The sequence below is a fragment of the Apium graveolens genome, chromosome 1 (genome assembly GCF_009905375.1).
Source record: "Apium graveolens cultivar Ventura chromosome 1, ASM990537v1, whole genome shotgun sequence".
Classification (NCBI taxonomy): Eukaryota; Viridiplantae; Streptophyta; class Magnoliopsida; order Apiales; family Apiaceae; genus Apium; species Apium graveolens.
The window spans coordinates 134,618,430-134,637,594 of NC_133647.1; the positions used below are offsets into that span (position 1 = coordinate 134,618,430).

Genomic DNA, 19,165 nt, shown 5'->3' on the forward strand with positions numbered 1-19,165 from the left:
TATATAAAAATTAATAGATAAGAATTGTCAGTGCCTTCCACGGGTTTAGGAGCTAGTTATGTATTACCATCCAAAATCCAAAATCCTTTTCAACAATAACCAAGGGGTAATATTTTTCTCTTTCCTTTTCATTAAAATCGTTGATTATATCTTATTTCGATTTTTGTAATTGTTTTGTTTATTAGTTATGTTCTTGTTAATTATATATTCATATAATTACCCCCGGTTGCGTTTCATAGCAGAAGTGATGCCCGATAATTGTCATATAGTATAGCCTCAGTTGGTCAAGTTTTTAGGTATTTACATAAAGGTTGATCAGAATCATTATTTAATTGAAATAAATCATATGAGAACAAATAATATGAGAACTTAGAAGTTGCTGATCTATCCCGGTTATATTAGAATAGTAAAAGGATCATAATCTAGAGGTAATCATCATTGAAAAGACAAAGAATTTATTTATTTTTCATTTGAAGGAAAAATTATCACGGCTAAAAATATGACTGATTTTAAATGACAAGTTTTAAATTTGTCATTTTAAATTCTAACCTATAATAAATTTTGAATGTCTTATTATAAAAAAAATTCAAACTTATTATTTGATAAATTGAGAATTTCAAAGGAAATCCACATCCTCATCGGTACACGGGCCATAATTATGTTTGTACTGATAATTTGATATTTGAAGGTGATCACACTTTAGCTTGGGAAACAAATCTGCAACAATCCACTGGGTAATAAGGTGGTTAGCCTTCTGTGACATATGTATTCCATCCCAACTTAAATGCGTATCAGAATCTTGACATGACAGAACACCAGGATCGCCACACCTTCTTTCATTGTTGTAGTTAAGAATCCCACCGGTTCCACAACAAACTCTTAGTGTGGATGTTATTCCTAGCAATATAAAACAGATCATCAAATATCAATCATCCCTATAAACTAGAAGGTAATTACTGTCCGTATCAAATTTGACTTGGTTTACTAAAGAAGAAAGAAATTTAGAAATGTTTACCAAAATATGCGGCATTTTCCAGAAGCCATTGGTAGGCATTGTAGTAGTCCCCGTACAAAATAACAATATGGGGATATTCATCTTGTAATGTTGTTATAGCGTTCTGTAGATGTTCGTTGTGGAACACAGCAAACCGGTTCATGAGTTCCACACACTGATATTTGTCAGAAGTTGTTGTGTTACTACTTTGGTAAGTTGTAACTGATACCGGATAACATCCGAAAGGAAAACTTCCTTGAACAATTATTTTGGCACCCCCAAGATCTATGATACTCTGTCATTCCATACAACTCTTTAGCCGTATGAAAACAGAAACCAGTTAATGGATACAATAGAAAATTGAATAACTAACCCTTATGCCATCCATGATTACTTGAACAACTTCAGGCACCATTTCATGAATCTCGTCAGGATTTGTGCCTTGTAAAAATGCATAATTGTAGTCATTGCCTCCCATTTCCCCGATAATAAATAAAGCATCTTTCAAATATTCTCGGGTTGCAATCTACAAAAGAATATTATCGTAATCACATTCAGATAAATGAGCAAGATGTTAGATTATCTGATTGTTATAGGGTACTGTATATATATTACCTTTGAATTGCAGATTGTAGTTAGATGAGTGATGAGCCGATCAACTTGTTTGCCGAAAGAGCTATTAGTACTTTTTTGAATGATGTTTCTCTTAGACAACATGATTGCTGATAGAGTTGCAGAACCAGAGACCGCAAAGTCTACTCCGTTACTGAAGTCTTTATCAACGCCTAGGTAGGGCTTCAGCAATGGTATACCAGCTCCTAGTGCTGTTATAAAAAAAAGCGATTGGACTATTTACAAGAAGGAATTAACTAACTGGTGATAGAGCATCCTAGATAAAATAAGCTCACGTTCATCATCATATTTTTAATAGGGGAAATGACAATAGCAGATATCACTAAACACGAATGACATATATATACCTAACATGCACATTCTTATTATAATAAGATGGAGTATAAGTTATAAGAGAATATATAGAGAGAGTTGGAGTACCAATATAATCAATCATGAGGAATCCATTTGAACAACGTCCACTAGGCCCAAGAGAAAAGCTTTCACCAAAGGGAGGCCTCCCACACTGAGTAAAAGGATCTTCTACAATTTTATTTCCAGTGTCGGAAATAGAATCTCCGAACTGATACATCTTTCTAATTTTACAGGTCCTCAAAATGTTGATATCCAGTAAAGAAAGGACAGGCTGAGCTTCTTCAAGAATCCTGGTTCCATCACCAGTGAAACTAATACTGAACAACACTAAAAAGTAAAAAAAATCCACTGAAGAAACTGCCATTTTTCATACATATACACAACCAGATATAATAGAAAGTTTAATTTTGGTCTGAAGATCTGCTACAGATCACATTCGTTTTGTAAAATTTGCTCCCTGACAAACTTTATTTATTACATATTGTTGGCAATTATTCATCATCATACCCTGCTGATAACTGAAATTCACCTAATAACATAAATACCTAATACAATCAATTAGCTTGTAATATTACACGATCATGCATGCCTATCTTGTTGGAAAACGCGAAGAGTAATTCTAGGTGAGGGCGTTTGCGATGCTGGTGTGGTGTGGTTTCAACGAAAATCATACACAAATTAACCTGCATATATGGTTCGACCAAATTCTCGAACAACAAGCATATCGTGTAAAATTCAAATCGCGCAAATTGTATCGCATTTACGCGGTAAGGGACATTCCTAGTGTTCAGAAAATTTGAAAAACTAAAAATTATTATTTATTGATAATTAAATTTGTATTAATATTTACCATTCAAATTAAACATATAGGTTTAGAATATTTTTTTACCCGTTATTTTATTTAACCAAACATTAACAAATAAGAAAAATAAAATTTATGACGTGATCAAAATTACCTTATAAAAATCTGATCGAGTTCAAGACTAATTACAAACGTGGTTATTAGATACTTGACGTTCTTGTAATATCAGAGGTCATAATATATATGGCTGATCGATCAATACATAGATCAATTATGAACTTTAAAAGTGACATAATTTTAATATTATCAACCTTCCCGATCACTATTGTTAATTGTGACTCGTCGAAACAATTGAAAATACCAAAATATATAATGAGTCATTAACGATTAATAGAATAAATAATTTATAATTATTAATAGAATAAAATAATTTGTAATTATTAATATAATAACTTGCAAAAGTGCAAGACATTACTATATGTAATTATTTATATTTGTAAGTTATTATATCTTGTCTATGTGACGAGTATTACGTATAAATCATATTGGTTTTATTCTATTTGCTTCTTTGAATCAAATGGCGACATCAATAAAGTTAGAGCAAATGTATTCAAGGATGACGTTGGAGGAGGAGGAGACTGAAGGGGTGATTATTGGGGATGAGGAAATTGTAGCAATTAAGGAGACTTTTGTGTTGATTGGGAGATTCCTAACTGACAAGAATATAAATTTCCTAGCAATGCAGAATGTATTGGCATACTTATGGCGACCCAAAGAAGGAGTAGAAATACGGGATATTGGAGGATAACGCTACTCCTTTGTGTTTTACCATAAGCTAGATCTTCAGAAAGTAATTGATGGCGGGCCTTGGATTTTTGAACAGAGTCTGCTACTGTTTGAACAACTGAAAAACTCAGAGGATCCACAGATGTTACAGATTGATAAGGTATAAATATGGGTTCAAATTTATGATCTACCTGCTGGAATGATATCGGAGAAGATGTTACAGAATATTGGTAACTTGATAGGAACATTTGTGAAGTCGGATCCAAGTAATGCGACTGGAGGATGGAAACTATACGTTCAATTAAGAGTTAAAATCGACGTGAATAAACCGTTAAAAAGGGGAATGAAGATTAAATGAGAAGGAGGAGCATGGGGATGGATAAATTTTAAATACGAGAGACTAAGCACATTTTGTTTCATTTGTGGTATATTAGGCCATTCTGACAGAGATTATGAAGTTGTTTATGTAAGTCCAGATAAAGTCATTGATAGAGCTTATGGTGCTTGGTTACGTGCTCCGGGGAAGAATTTAAGAAATCAAAGCATTGGTGCGATATGGCTGCGTAGTGGTGGTGAAACTGGACAATCCTGACAAGCAAATTCTAGTGCGTCGATGAACTCCGTAGCCGTGCACGGTGGTGAACAACATAAGGAAAGATTCATGGAGATTGATGGCAAGATTAGTGAAATCGTAGGGGATGGAATCTGTTTAATCCAGCGTGATCAGAGGAAACTGATACCAGCTAATAATTCAGAATTAATGAATGAAGATTTGATTGGAGGTAGTTTGAATTTTGAAAATACTACGATTGTCACAGAGACAAAACGTAAAAGGGTGGATAAGGAAAATGAAGTAGATAATGGGCTGGAGGATGTTATAGATGGGGAAAATAATTTTGGGCCAAAAAACGGAATAGAGGCACGACTTGTTTCTCAGGCCCGCCTAACACAATGAATCTGCTAGTATGGAATTGTCGTGGGTTGGGCAAACCATGTACAATTCGTTTTCTTAAAAAAATTACCCGATAATTAAGGCCCAACATTATATTTCTTTCAGAGACATTAGCTAAGCTAAATAAAGTAGTAGAGTTATGTAAAACCTTTAATTATGCAGACTATTATGCTGTTGAAGTTCAGGGTCGTAGAAGAGTTCTAGCTCTTCTTTGGCGGAACGAAGGGGCATGTATCATAAAGGGAAGAAGTAATCACTTTATAGATTTTAAAGTTAATGATGAACAGGTTGGTAGATGGAGGTATAATGGCTTTTATGGTTGCCCGGAACACTGGAGACGAAGAGAAATATGGGATATTTTACGTGACTTTTCAGGAAAATCAACTCTTCCATGGTGTATTTTGGAAGATTTTAATGATCTGATGTTTTCCGAGGAGAAGAGGGGAGGAAGGAAGCATCCCATGAAATTTTTGCAGGGGTTTACGGAAGCTATTATGGATTGTGGTTTGAAGGACCTGGGATTTTTATAGGAAAAGTTCACTTGGGAGAAGTCACGAAGTGAACATAATTGGATTTAAGAGCGTCTGGATCGAGGGTTGGCGAATGAGGACTGGTGCAACTTGTTTCCTGAAGCAAAGGTCCGAGTGATGGAGGCGACTACTTCTGACCATCTTTCATTATTTTTATAGTTAAATAGGCGGGTTTACAAACATAAGGATAGGAGATTTCGTTTTGAGAATACTTGGTTACGAGAAAAGGAGTGTTTGAACATAGTTAAAGCAGGGTGGGAGGAGGCAGATGATGTAGACATTACGATGAAAATCAAGTTTTGCGGGCTCAGATTATAAGAGTGGGGAAGAGGAGTTAGTAACGAGTACAAGCAGAAATTAACGAAGTATCAAAAGAAATTGCGAAAGTTTAGATCAAGAAGAGACAGGCAGGGGATTCAGTTGTACAATGAAGTCAGGTGGCAATATCTAAATCTTCTGGAGAAACAAGAAATCTACTGGAAGCAATGAGCAAAAAACTTCTGGTTACGAGATGGTGATAGAAACACACGATTCTTTAATAAGTGTGCTTCATCGAGGAGGAAAAATAATGTAGTGCGGAGAATTAAAGATGTTAACGGTGAATGGAGAGAAACAGCGGAGGAGATTCAGGGAGTTATTAAGGATTATTTTACGAGCATGTTCTAGTCGATGTCCTTGGAAGGAAGATTGTCTGAAAGAGATACTGTTCAACGGGTATCTGAAGCTGATAATGTAGAGCTTCTTAGTAATGTTACGACTGAGGAGGTTCAAGAAGCGGTATCCTCGATGCATACGGATATATCACCCGGTCCGGATGGGTTAAACCCAGGATTTTTTCAGTCAATTTGGCCAATTGTTGGTAATGATGTAACTCGTTTCTGTCAAGACTATATGGCTACAGGGGTACTTTCGAATGGAATCAACCATGCTTTAGTTTGTCTGATACTTAAGGTGAAGATACCTCAAACGATGGTGGATCTTAGGCCGATTTCATTGTGCAATGTCATCGTGAGAATACTATCTAAAGTCATGACTAATAGGCTTAAATTGAGTTTAAAGTTTATAGTCTCGGATAAAAAAAGCGCATTCATTGAGGGGAGGTCTCTTATTGACATTGCGCTCATTGCTTATGAGGTTAATCACTACATGAGGAGACGAACTCAAGGAAAAAATGGTTTGGCTGCTTTGAAAATTGATATATCCAAATGATATATCCAAAGCCTATGATAGATTGGAGTGGAGCTTCGTTGAAAATATGATGACAAGGTTTGGGTATCACGAAACCTGGATAAATAGAGTAATGCATTTTATCCGATCAGCGTCATACTCTTTTCTTCATAATGGTGAGACATTTGGACATGTTACTCCCCAACACGGATTGCGTCAAGGTGATTCAATATCACCGTATATATGCATAATATGTGCAGAAGGATTAAGTGCCATGATTCGTGGGAACGAAGAGGCGGAAATCTTACATGGTTGTAATGTGGTGAGGGGTGCTCCTAATATCTCTCATCTGTTGTTTGCAGATGATTGTTATCTTTTCTTTAGGAAAACACCAAAAGAGGCGTGAGATGAAGAATATTTTGAATCGATATGAAACCATGTCCGGGAAAGTAGTAAATTACAACAAGTCTTTGGTCACATTCTCACCAAATACATATGCGGGGAATAAAAAAGAAGTTTGTCAGATATTAGATGTGATGGAGAAAGATATTCCAGGGAGGTATTTGGGTATTCCAATGTGCATAGAAACGAATAAAGTTGCTGAATTTGAATTCCTGCTGAAGAAAGTAGAGCAGAAGCTCCAACGGTGGCGAAATAGTTCAATATCAAAGGCAGGTAAAATTACTTTCCTTAAGACTACAGCTCAAACTATTCCCAACTTTTGGATATACTTATTGTTAATCCCGAACAACGTTCGTGAGAAAATTGAAAGACGTATGAATGCTTTTTGGTGGGAGAATGGTCGTGCTAATAATGGTATATAATGGATTTCATGGGAGAAGTTGTGCACAGTTAAAGAAGATGGTGGACTGGGCTTTAAGCGTTTGAGAGATTTTAATATCTCCATATAGACAAAACAGGGATGGCGGTTGGTCAACAACTATAATCTCCTTGTAACTAAGATTATGCAGGCACGTTACTACCTTGATTCAAATTCTTTCAATGCTAAATTGATAAATAACCCGAGCTATATTTGGAGGAGTATATTTGAGACACAAGAAATTATGAAATATGGTTATCGTCGAAGAATTGAAAATGGGGAAGACACTGAAATCTGGAATGTACCATGGTCGCCATGTATTCAAAATGGCTACCTTACTACAGAGAAGTATGAGGAGTTACAACATAGGAAAGTTAAAGGCCATATGAATACCGCTGGAACGGGGTGGGATGTGGAAATTCTGCAGGACATCTGCAATGAGCGTGATAGAAAACTTATCCAACAAATACCAATTTCATGTCGAAATAAAGTTGATTCTTAATACTGGATATTAGATGATACAGGAGATTTTTCAGTGATGAGTGGTTACAGACACCTTCGAGGGGAAGCAGAATGTCTTATCGACGTTTTTGGCGGAAAATTTGGAGTATGAAGCTTCCAGGGGAAGTTTTAAATTTGTTATAGCGTGCTTCGCGTGGTGTGTTACCTATAGCCGCTGCACTACGGAACAAACGGGTTAATATTGCAGCTGAAAGCACTTGGTGTCGTGATCAAGTGGAAACATATATTCATGTTCTTTTGAATGTTCTTTTGCGAGAGATTTGGTCAACATTGGGTTTGCAGGATATAGTAGTGAAAGGTAGTACAGATACTATTATGACTACTCTAATGCGGGCTTTTGAGTTAAGTAATGAGCAACAGTACAGATTAGTAGCATTATTATGTTGGTGCTTGTGGAATAGAAGGAACAAGTGAGTGTGGTCGAAGACAAATACATCAGTTTTTGGTACTAAGGCAATGGCACTGAATATGTTAGCGGATTGGGATAATGTGTCCAACGAAGAGAAGCCAACAAAGTAGTAAACAATGGTGCAAGCCTCCAACTGGGTGGATCAAGATCAACGTGGATGCTGCATGTCGAGAGGGCATAAGTCAGATTGGTGTAGCTTGTGTAGTTCGAGATGAGATTAGTATGGGGACTTTCTTCGAGCAAGGGAGAATCTACTCCAGGGAAGGATATATGCAAGAGAAGCCGAAACTTTGAGCTTGAAGGAAGCGTTATCATGGGTTAAAGAATGACGGGCAACCAAATGTATTTTTGAGTCAGATGCCAAACTCTTAGTTGATGCAGTTAAAATACGTCAAGGAAAATCTTTCTTTTATACAATTGTGGAAGATTGTCGAGAGTTATTGAAACACTTTGTTGAAGTGTTAATTGTGTATGTTCACCGATTTTCGAACAGCGTAACTCATGCATTAGCTCAGGCTACTTATTTTTTGTCAGATCTGAAGGAATGGTATTCTAGCGCTCCTAATTTCATTCTATGTAATCTTGCCCTTATGGGATTTAAGTAATGTCAGTGCGAGTTTTCAAAAAAAAAAGAATAAATAATTAAACAAACTAAAAGACAGTATTCCACGATCACAGTAGCATCTAGCATACAGTTTTTGTCCAAAAAGAATACTAAAGAATAGAAACAAATTAGTTGAACTTCAATGCTAGATATAAAATTCTTGAAGCCATTACAGAGGATTGTGAGCGAACCACCTATCCACCATGGCTAGACATTCTTCAGGCTTAAACTCTGGAGCTGCATGACCTCCACCCTGCATATATAGTCGAGCAGTACAAACGTGAGTCACTTATTGCGTCCAAATATATCAAGTGAGTCACTGATTACAAAACTGACTCAAATGAGTCACTTATTTAAAAATTTGTATAAAAAATATCACTATATCATTAGTCGAAATTCTTAAAAGTATTATATATTGAGTTTCACACATTTTTTATGAATGATATTACATCCAAATAAAAGGTTCTGAGTTCTACTATTTTAGATAATATTGTTAGATTTTTAAATTTTATTAATTATTTATTTTTAATTTTTTGATTGTTTTATTTGATTTAAATAAAAATAAATAGTAGATAAATTTAAAAAAAATTAAAAATATTATCTAAACTATTAGAACTCAAAATCTTTTATTTGGATGCCATATCATTCATAAAAAATATGCGAAACTCAATATATAATACTTTTAAGAATTTTGACTAACGATAGAGTGATATTTTTGATACAAATTTTTAAATGAGTGACTCATTTGAGTCAGATTTGTATTCAGTGACTCACTTGATACATTTCGATGCAATAAGTGACCTACATGATATTTAACCCATTTCTTACAATATATACATTAATTGTGTTAGTTTTACCTTCACTGTGGCAAATGTCAAAGAATAATCCTTATCTGAAAATGTGGTTCTATACCTGTACCATAACCAAAAGAAGTAGAAGACATCAATGAAATAGAATTTAATATACCTAATTCATATACATGCGTAAAATTTTAATTTCGCAAAACATGTTTAACAAGAGAGTTAAATATCAAACCCTGCAACTTCATGCTGAACAAACCAGGGCGCCCATGTACTTTCAACCGTCAAATCTAGAGATTGTATCCATTTTTCTGTGCCGATATATGGAACAACTAAGTCATGATCGCCGCTGTATAGAGATATAAAAGATTAATACTGGTATATTCTATTAATAAGCTTGATGCTAACTGTGGAGATAAAATACCTAAATATCAGAGCTCGACAATTTTTATTGGTCAAGTTTCTGTGATAAGAAACGGAGCTTGCAACATTGTATGAATAAGTCTCAGTATCATCTTTTCCTACTAAGTAGTGATCTGTGTTGCATGCTTCCCACTCTTTTATAGTCCCCTGTAACGGTGGCATGTAAAGTCCATGTAAATAATAAGTACAGATACGACATGCAACTACTGTTGTCGAAGTCTCCAATCAACCGATTAATCATTCAATCAATAATAATTTTTTCTGTGTACCTCCCGGATGCGAAGAGCTCTTTGAACATTTTTGTCATTAGCCCATATCGAATAGTACTCATAAGTGTCCCCCTATTTGTCAGTGTAGAAGAAAATACAGATACATAAGTATTAAAAACTATCAACACACAGAAAAAGAAGTTATTATATTGCTAAAACAAAGGCAACTGAAAAGAACTAATTACTCGACACCGTGGTTGCTGCAGCCGAGGCAATCGCAGGGGATTGTTAAGATTTTTCCGATGAGAATTTGTCACATTGGAGTTGTTGGATCTTGAAGTTCCGCTCACTACTAATCCACAACTAGGTTCAAGTATTTGGTACCCATATACATACTCGAGGCACTGAAATAGAAAATTATTAGAAATTTGTGAGATTAAAAATAGCTATGAGCTATTGAACAGTTAGGTACCTTGTCCACTTCATGAAGGTCTCTTGCACATAATCTGTTACTGGGATCTGCAGTTATGTAATTACCCTGGCAATTTTCTTTGGCCGACTGAATACAATACAATTTTTACACAAATCACTTTAAATTTGTAGTAAACAAGTACAACTGCAGAAGCATGCAGGTCAGTAAAATGAACCTCGTAGAGTTGATCGGATAAGAGTGCCATTCGATTAGCATATGGGATCCTGGAGTTGAAGTCTATGTTTCTATCGGTTAAAGGATTGCCAATCATGTATCCCTGATACATTATAGATATGTAAATTACGGAAGCATAAATTAAAAACCGCAAGCATTTAATCTTGTCTTGTACTACAATTCTCTTACTTTGATATTCATTTGCGGTTCATTTCCAGCTTCATTACCTGCATATTGTACAATTTTAAATAAATCACAAATCAGAAGATAATTTAGGTAAGATTATTAGGAGGCCGTCCAAATTTTGCAATACATAAATACCTATAGTGACCTGCAAATATAAATTAAAAAAATATTCTGCAACAAAAATATGTAAATATACCGTTGTAAATTTCTTGAGTAATGATCGGAATGATTATACCAGAGTAGGATACTCCGGTGATGTACAAGGGATTGTTCATAAATCTTGGATGATCATTCAGCCACTGTAAAACACAAACTGTTAATATTATATGGTTTAATTTAATATATTGATGGGGTTATTTGATGAATTAATCATCTCAAATTATGTTAAAATTTTGATCAGCTTTAATTTGATGAGAAATGACTGTTAACAATTAAGGGCGTTTTCAGTACTTGCATAATTTTTACGATGCTTGTATAGCATCTTTTTAGCACTTTATATAACATTTACTATACTTGCATAGCGAATTTTTAACAGTTACATATCATTTACGAGGCGTCTACAGGTGAGAGGAATCTTTTTTGCAGCAAGTTGACCTTTCTGAGAAAAGTATACACATGCTTTGATGATAAAGTGTCACTTGTTTTGGAGGCATGAGGAGTTTTTGCATAGGAAAATCCGGTCCCGACAGGTGTATCCAAATATATTACATTCGAAACCTGTAAAACATGGAAACAAAGTCTTGTTACGTACGTAAGAGAGTACATAAGGAATAATTAGTAGCATAGATTTTATTACGTGCAAGCAAATGAACGTATTTAGACATAGTTTGAAACACCTTTGTCCAAGAGTACGGGTTCAACTGCAACACTGGTTTCTCCGCTTTGGATCTGCTATAGTCAAAACTTAAGGGTCCTGTATACATCCGTTAATCGATTAGCCATACGTAATCCATACATGTAGTTGATATACATATTGAATCGGTAAGTTTCAACCGGCCGGCTGTGTTTTAGGCGGGCAAGTAAACTAATGTAAACATTGACCATGCATGTGGATATGTCATTAGTGCAAAAACACACACCAAACCAACGCCATTAATCACTGAAACTGACTTCTTCGTCAAGTAAAAGGAATCACATCAAATTGAGAAATTAGGAAAACACTTAATCATAATCACATGTTAGTTGTTTCACCAGAGGAAATGTTTGGTTGGAGGTTCATCAGCCCGATAAATGGAAATGAGCTCGCCCTATCCACTTTCATATTCAGATGTACGGAATTTGAAACTTGAAATATATGGAGATCATCTATTATTTTATTTTTTAAGAAGGTGGCTAAGAGCCACTTTTCGGAGAAAAAAAATAGTAGGATGCTAAAACACAATTTCCTCATAGAAAAATGGTATGGAGTAAAATGGTTTACCAATCTCATAGAAAAATGCACGAAGAGAAGAACAGCCCGGACCACCGGCAATCCAAACCATGAGCGGGTCGTCTTTAGGGTTCCTCTCCGACTCCACAAAGTAGTAAAATAGCTCCACATCCTCACTTTCTCCTGTCCCAGTGTAACTGCTCACATATCACCACAATTATCTATATATTGAGCTATGATCAAATTAATTCTGTCAATTAACAAACATGTATGTACTAACTAACTTACCCAGTTTCGAGTTTGAAAGGAAGATCGCCATTAAATCCGGGCAGATTTCTGATGATTGATTGTGAGTAAACACCACCATTGCCGGACAGAACCAGCAAAAGAATATTAACACATGATAACAAAACCACTCCACCTGATGTTCCCGCCATAAAACTATTAACACCTAACTCAAATATATATTGCAAGTCCAAATTTTCGTGAATTTTAAGGAGTCCGATATTTTCAATTCTAATTATAAAATCTCCTTTTTTATATATAGGTACTTACGTTGCATACGATAAACGTGATTGTTCATATTAAATGTACGCGTTTTCAAATAGATGGCCTGGAATAGCTGCTTAGCTGGAAAGACAAAGACACCGTCCGGATTAGTTATTGTACTTAATTTTCAAAACCACAATTAAATTTAGAATTAGGCTCTTCAACTTAAATTTGGTAATATGATCTCAACCATTCATTTTTATTCTATTTTTGGAAAGAGGAGTTGTACATCATTTTCTAGGGTAAATGATGGTGGCCTGACTTTCTCATAATAATAGTACTAGATTCTAGGGGTGAACGCGGGTCGGGTTGGGCGGTTTAGAGGTAATAAATCGAACCAACCCAATTAATTCGATTTTTAAAAAATGAATCTGTTAACCAAAAAAAATATTTTCAACCCAACCCTACCCTTTATATATTGGGTCGGGTTAGTTTGGGTTAAAACTCGAACAAATCTATTTAAATATTTATAGGAGTCAAAATTACATACTCCCTCTGTCTCTCCCATTTGTTTACACTTTCCTTTTTGGGATGTCCCTTCCAATTGTTTACATTTCAAAATTTTCCAAAAATAGTAAAGTTTTTATAATTTTTAAAATAACTACATCCACTAATTTCCTCCACTATACCCACTTTATACATATAATATTAATAAGTCCCACTACTTTACTCATTTTTTCAACTTTTCTTCACTATTTTATCATTTTTCTTAAACTCCGCGCCCCACCCAAATGTAAACATTTGGGAGGGACGGAGGGAGTATAATTTTAATAAAAAGTTGAAGTGTACTCCATAATTTAACTGAATATAAATATTATTGGATACAATATATACCGTGTACTCTTTTAGTTTAAAGTCAATAACTTATGGTGTGTTACCCGTAAAATAATTATTTTATTTTAAATATATTATTTATTACAATAAATACATAAATTAAAATTTCAAATAATGATACTATAATTAAAAAATCGGGTTGGGTTGGGTTAATAAGGGTTTAAATTTTTTGAATCTTGACCCAACCCATTATATTCGGGTTGACAAAAAATTAAACCAATTATAATTCGGGTTTTAGATAGCTCGGCTCCGTCGGCCGAAATAAGGGGCGGGTTGGGTCGGTTTTGCGGTTTGGTCGATTTTTTGTTCACCCCTACTAGATTGTGCACTCATTAACTAAATTGCGTCACTTAGGCCTTATTTGGATTGAGGGTTGAGGAGGGAGGGGTTGGGTTAGGTTAGGCTAGGCTAGTCTAGGTTCGGTTAAGTTAGGTTGAACCCTTACCTCATTTGGATGTAGGTGCGGAGTGAGTAGGGGTTGAACCCTTAACATGTTTGGTTTCGTGTTGAAGTAAGGTTGATTTTTATCATGTATAAATTATATATTAAAAAATTAGTGAATGTTTTTAAATTTATCTACAAATTTTAACTAAATTTTAAAATATTTTTGAAAAATTAAAAAAAATGAAAAAACTTTAATAGAGAGAGAGTGAGAAAAAGAGAGAGAGTGAGAGAGAGAGGATGAATAAAAAAAATAAGCTGCCAACACCCCAAATTGGGGTGTTGAAAAAGTTTAATTTTTGTATTGCAAATTAACCCCTTTCACTACAAGAAAATAGGGTAAAACTGACTCTGGTGACACGAGGATTTTCAGTCCTCGACCGACGTCGATTTGGTCACCTTAAAACCGACCGACGTCAGTGGTCGGTTATATGCCAACTAAACGACACAGTATCGATGACGTGTCACACATAAAACTGACCATACACAGGTGGTCGATTTTACTGAAAAAAACGACACCGTTTTGCTGATGTGTCACTTTTAAAATCGACTACCTACATGTGGTCAGTTATATGCACAAATTCTGTAGGTTAAAACCAACCATATAGGGTGGTCGATTTTGTAGAATAATAAAAAATTAATTTAAAATACAAAAAAAAGTACCCATTACAGAGAAAACAGTGGCGTTTTAGTCTGTTGCCTAAAACCGACCGCTGACGGTCGGTTTTAACCAATTTTTTTAAATCGTTTTGTTATATCCCTCATTTCTTGATTTTGGGCAAAAAATTAAAAAGACACAAGTGATTGAGGATTTAAGTGGAGGAGTTTTAGAAAATTTTAAGTTCTTTCCATATTTTGTAATTAATGTGTGTGTGTGTTTATATTGGTGTATGTATTAAATGTTGTTGTATGTATTTAATGTTTTTATTTATTTTATATAATGTTTGTTGTGAGAATTGAAGTTTGGTAGTAGATAATTTGTAAGTTAGTTTCATTTATTGTAATTATAGTGTGTGTGTGTGTGTTTTATGAAATACATGAATAATTATGAGATTAATAATAAATTATTTGTTAAATATGTTTTTTTTAATTTTAAGAAATATTATTGTAGATGGAAACCATTGATCGAATTTGGATTGATAATCAATTGCAAAACGATAAAATTTCATTGACCCCGGAATATAGAATTGGTGTAGAAATTTTTTTGAAATTTGTTAGCGAAAATGGAATGGGAGATGGTACAATGAAGTGTCCGTGTAAACGTTGTAAAAATTTGAATTGGTTAAAGATTGATGATGTTAGATTTCATTTGCTCGCTAAAGGGATGCTTGAGGGTTATACCATGTGGACGTCGCACGGTGAAAAGAAAACGTAGTCGAACATCACATCACCGTTATTGTGTTCGGGAACCTTCGAGAGTAGAAGAACCGGTAGATTTGAATGCGATGTTACATGATTTAGCCGGTGAAAATTATCAATTTTATGAAACTACGGATACGGGAACTATGAATGTAGAAGAAGCTCCAAATGATAGTGCTAAAAAATTGTACGAGATTATTGTTGAAAATGGAGCACCTATTTATCCCGGTAATACAAAGTACACAAGATTAAGCTTTACCACCAAATTATTGGAATTCAAAAATAACTCACATTGTAGTAATAAAACTTTTGATAGTTTGCTTAAACTTTTTACGGATGTGTTACCAAAAAAACATACATTACCCGAAAGTTATTATGCAATGAAAAAAATTATGAAGGATTTAAGGGTTGAATATGAAAAAATTAATTTATGTGAGAATGATTGTATGTTATTTTATGGAGATGACAAGGATAAAGTTGTGTGTGATATATGTGGTGAAGATCGTTATCGGGATATTTCTAGGAAAGATGGTAAAAAAATAGCAAAAAAAAATCTTAAGACACTTTCCTTTGATCCCTCGATTACAATGCTTATATATGTCGGCACATACATCCGATCACATGAGATGGTACAAAAATAGAGATGTGAAAGATGGAGAAATAAGTCATCCCGCCGATGGAGAAGAGTCGAAAAATTTTGACCGTCGGTATCCTTCATTTGCTCAAGAGATTCGTAACATAAGGCTCGGTCTTGCGACCAATGGTTTCAACCTTTTTGGCCCTACCGGGAAAAAACATATAGTGTGTGGCCCGTGGTGATAGTTGTCTATAATCTTCCACCATCGATGTGTATGAAAAAGCCTTATATGTTCATGACCGATATAGTTCCGGGTCCAAATAGTATTGGAAAAGATATTAACGTTTGTCTAAGGCCTCTCATCGATAAATTGAAGATATTGTGGAATACCGGGGTGAAGACATACGACCAATCTTTGAAATAAAATTTTACAATGAGAGCGGCTATTATGTGGTCAATTAGTGACTATCCCACTATGAGTACGATAAGTGGGTGGTCGGGCAAAGGAAAGATGGGATTTTAAGTGTGTCTTGGAAGCGTGCAAGGGTTTCAATTAAAATATTGTGGAAAATGTAGTTTCTATGGCACGAACCGAATATTCCTTGAATCAAATGATCCACTCCGTCAAAAAAGTAATTTGTTTGATAACGAAGAAAGAAGATTGTTTCGTGGTCGTTTGTCCGGTTAGGGTGTTAAGGAATTGCTTGATGGTTTAGTTTTCCACCACCCGGAAAGACTAATTCGAAGGCAAGGAGTGTCGGATACGGGGAAGAGCATCATTGGACTCATGTCCCAATCTTTTACGAACTCCCTTATTGGTCATCACATAGTTTACGATATTCAATTGACATCATGCATACGGAAAAAAATGTTTTTGAAAACATTTTTTTTACTATTGTCAATGCGGCAAAGTCAAAAGATCATAAAAAAGCAAGAGCGGATTGCAAGCATTTTGGGGTGTTACCACATTTGTGGATCGATGAGAAAGGAAAGTCACCTAAAGCACCTTATTCCCTTACTAGAAAATAACGTAAACTTTTGTGTGAATGGATTAGTTCACTAAAACTTCCGGATGGTTATTCCTCAAATATATCACGTTGTTGCAATGTTGAGGAGTGTATATTTTATGGATTCAAATCGCACGATTGTCACATTTTTCTTCAAAAATTATTGCCTCTTGCAATTCGTGAACTTCTACCAGCGCTTATTGCCGATGCAATCACGACAATTTCTAACTTTTTCCAAGATTTATGTTCATCCGTGGTTGCAAAAACCGACTTGGAAATAATGGAAAAATCGATTATCAAAGCGTTGTGTTTGTTGAAAATGATTTTTTCGCAAAGTTGGTTTGATTCGATGGAACACTTGGTTGTACATATAGCCGAAGAAATTAGACTTGCTGGACCTGCTTATTGGCATTGGATATATCCGACTGAACCTTTGTTGAGAAAATTAAAACAAAAAGTCGGTAATAAAGCAAGGTTTGAGGGGTCAATTTCCGAACGATATATGAAGGATGAGATTCTTAATATTTGTTCTTTTTATTTTGACTCTGACACGATCCATAATAAGGTACGTCGTAACGAGGTTTTGTTTGATGTGCAAAATTCCGAGAATTTAGAAGTGTTCAAATATCCAATTTAATCTCTTGGAAAGGAAGGAACTCGATACATGAGTGATGATGAACGAGAGTTAGCGGAAGAATATGTTCTTTTAAACTCTCCCAAAGTTCAACCTTATCTAAGGTACCAAAATCTTACTTTAAAAAAAATATGCTTAATAATTTTTGTTAATGACACATGCATGATTTTTGTTAATTTTTGTTTATATTTTAGGAAGTACCAAGATCATGTTATGCGACAACGCCCGGAAACAACACCTCATGATTTAGATCGTATTGTCAAAAGTCGATTTAAAACTTGGTTTAAACAAAAGGTATTTATTTATTTTTAATTTGCATGATTTTTTTTTAATTCTTATAATTACAACGTCTCATCAATTTGAATTGTTTTAGGTTGATAAAGATGAGGTGGAAGGACCTCGTTTTAGGGACTTACTTGAAGGGCCGGTATTAAAAGTTATGACTTTTGAGACTTGTCAAGTTAATGGATATAAATTTTCAACAAAATCTGCATCCGGTTCTGGTATTGTTGTTAAAGGAAATTTGCACGGAAATAATCTTGATTATTATGGTCAACTACAAGAAATTATTAAACTTATTTATCCAGGATGCAATCATGTATATTTGTTCAAATGTATATGGTTTGATAGTGTTGGTAATGGTGTGAGGATTGATAAGAATCGTGTGATTACAATTGATATGACTTCAAGATTGAAGTCAAATGAGATTTTTATTTTAGCTAGTCAAGCCTCACAAGTATATTATGCTCCTAGTGTATTGGATCCAAAAGCGAAAATATATACGGTGGTCAAATCTAAAAGTCGCCCAATTGATGAATCTATTGTTGCGCAAAATGATATAGAAGACGCTTTTCAGGAAGATAGATCTAATACATCGACCTCGTTTTCGTTCTTTGTCGATTTTGCACAATATGGACAAATACCGTTTATTCGGCGTGAAGAAGAAGAAGAAGAAGAAGAAGAAGACGAAGAAGATGATTTGAAGGATGACGAAGATGAAAATGAAGGAGAAGAAGAAATAAGTGAAGGTGGCAATGAGAATGATGATGATGACGAAGATGATGATGATTTTGAATAATATTATTTGTATTTTAAAGATGATTTTTAGTAAATTTTGTAATGATTAGGATACTTTATTTATAAGTTATAGTAAATTTTTAATGGGTTTGTGAATTTTTGGTTTTAATGCTAAATTTTGGTTTGTAATGATTTTGAATAATGACCATAATATTTCCCAGAAAACCGACCATTTCCTGGACTAAAACCGACTACCTTCTTGATAAAACCGACCGTCTCCTTAAAGGGGTGGTCGGTTTTAAGGTGGTCGATTATAAGAATTAAATTGACTTCTGAAATAAAACCGACCACTTTGCACATTTGACCTCGGTCGGTTTTAGCAGTCTTGGTCAAAGTACATTTTTAATACTTATTTTCTACGATCGAACCATACGGATGTTAACTTCATGTCAAAATATGCTTATGCACAAAAAATTAGCACATTTGAACGAGTACCATTACGTTTTTATAAGTAAATTAACAAATTTAATTAAAAATTAAA

At 34.6% G+C, this 19,165-nt stretch overlaps 2 protein-coding genes across 3 annotated transcripts; both read right to left on the reverse strand.

The window, feature by feature from the left end:
* Window positions 1-616: 616 nt before the first annotated feature.
* On the reverse strand, window positions 617-2,198 carry LOC141706818 (acetylajmalan esterase-like). The gene is made up of 5 exons (XM_074509670.1): window positions 2,048-2,198; window positions 1,610-1,818; window positions 1,389-1,520; window positions 1,016-1,289; window positions 617-897 (listed from the first exon to the last, which is right to left on the reverse strand). Exons 1-5 carry the CDS (start codon window positions 2,196-2,198, stop codon window positions 617-619), a joined length of 1,047 nt encoding a protein of 348 aa, XP_074365771.1.
* LOC141667151 (serine carboxypeptidase-like 17) lies at window positions 2,152-12,723 on the reverse strand. Of its 2 annotated transcripts, none has more exons than XM_074473549.1 (14): window positions 12,495-12,723; window positions 12,258-12,403; window positions 11,674-11,750; window positions 11,432-11,554; window positions 11,034-11,136; window positions 10,841-10,878; window positions 10,653-10,754; window positions 10,478-10,564; window positions 10,251-10,409; window positions 10,066-10,137; window positions 9,798-9,943; window positions 9,609-9,722; window positions 9,431-9,485; window positions 2,152-2,271 (listed from the first exon to the last, which is right to left on the reverse strand). In XM_074473549.1, the coding sequence occupies exons 1-14, from the start codon at window positions 12,641-12,643 to the stop codon at window positions 2,263-2,265; spliced, it is 1,380 nt and encodes a 459-aa protein (XP_074329650.1). In that variant the 5' UTR covers window positions 12,644-12,723; the 3' UTR covers window positions 2,152-2,262. The 2 variants fall into 2 exon arrangements, with proteins under 2 accessions (XP_074329650.1, XP_074329642.1); XM_074473541.1 differs by lacking the exon at window positions 2,152-2,271 and adding an exon at window positions 7,903-8,826.
* Window positions 12,724-19,165: the final 6,442 nt, after the last annotated feature.

Excerpts from the sequence above, each read along its gene's own strand:
- LOC141706818 (XM_074509670.1), bottom strand. The coding sequence starts at position 2,198 with ATGTATCAGTTCGGAGATTCTATTTCCGACACTGGAAATAAAATTGTA. Across the intron at positions 1,819-2,047 it reads CCTCATGATTGATTATATTG|CACTAGGAGCTGGTATACCA; the intron begins GTACTCCAACTC and ends TTTTTATAACAG. Across the intron at positions 1,290-1,388 it reads TGGTGCCTGAAGTTGTTCAA|AGTATCATAGATCTTGGGGG; the intron begins GTAATCATGGAT and ends ATGGAATGACAG.
- LOC141667151 (XM_074473541.1), bottom strand. The coding sequence starts at position 12,643 with ATGGCGGGAACATCAGGTGGAGTGGTTTTGTTATCATGTGTTAATATT. Across the intron at positions 11,555-11,673 it reads ACCCGTACTCTTGGACAAAG|GTTTCGAATGTAATATATTT; the intron begins GTGTTTCAAACT and ends CATGTTTTACAG. Across the intron at positions 10,755-10,840 it reads AACCGCAAATGAATATCAAA|GGATACATGATTGGCAATCC; the intron begins GTAAGAGAATTG and ends ATAATGTATCAG.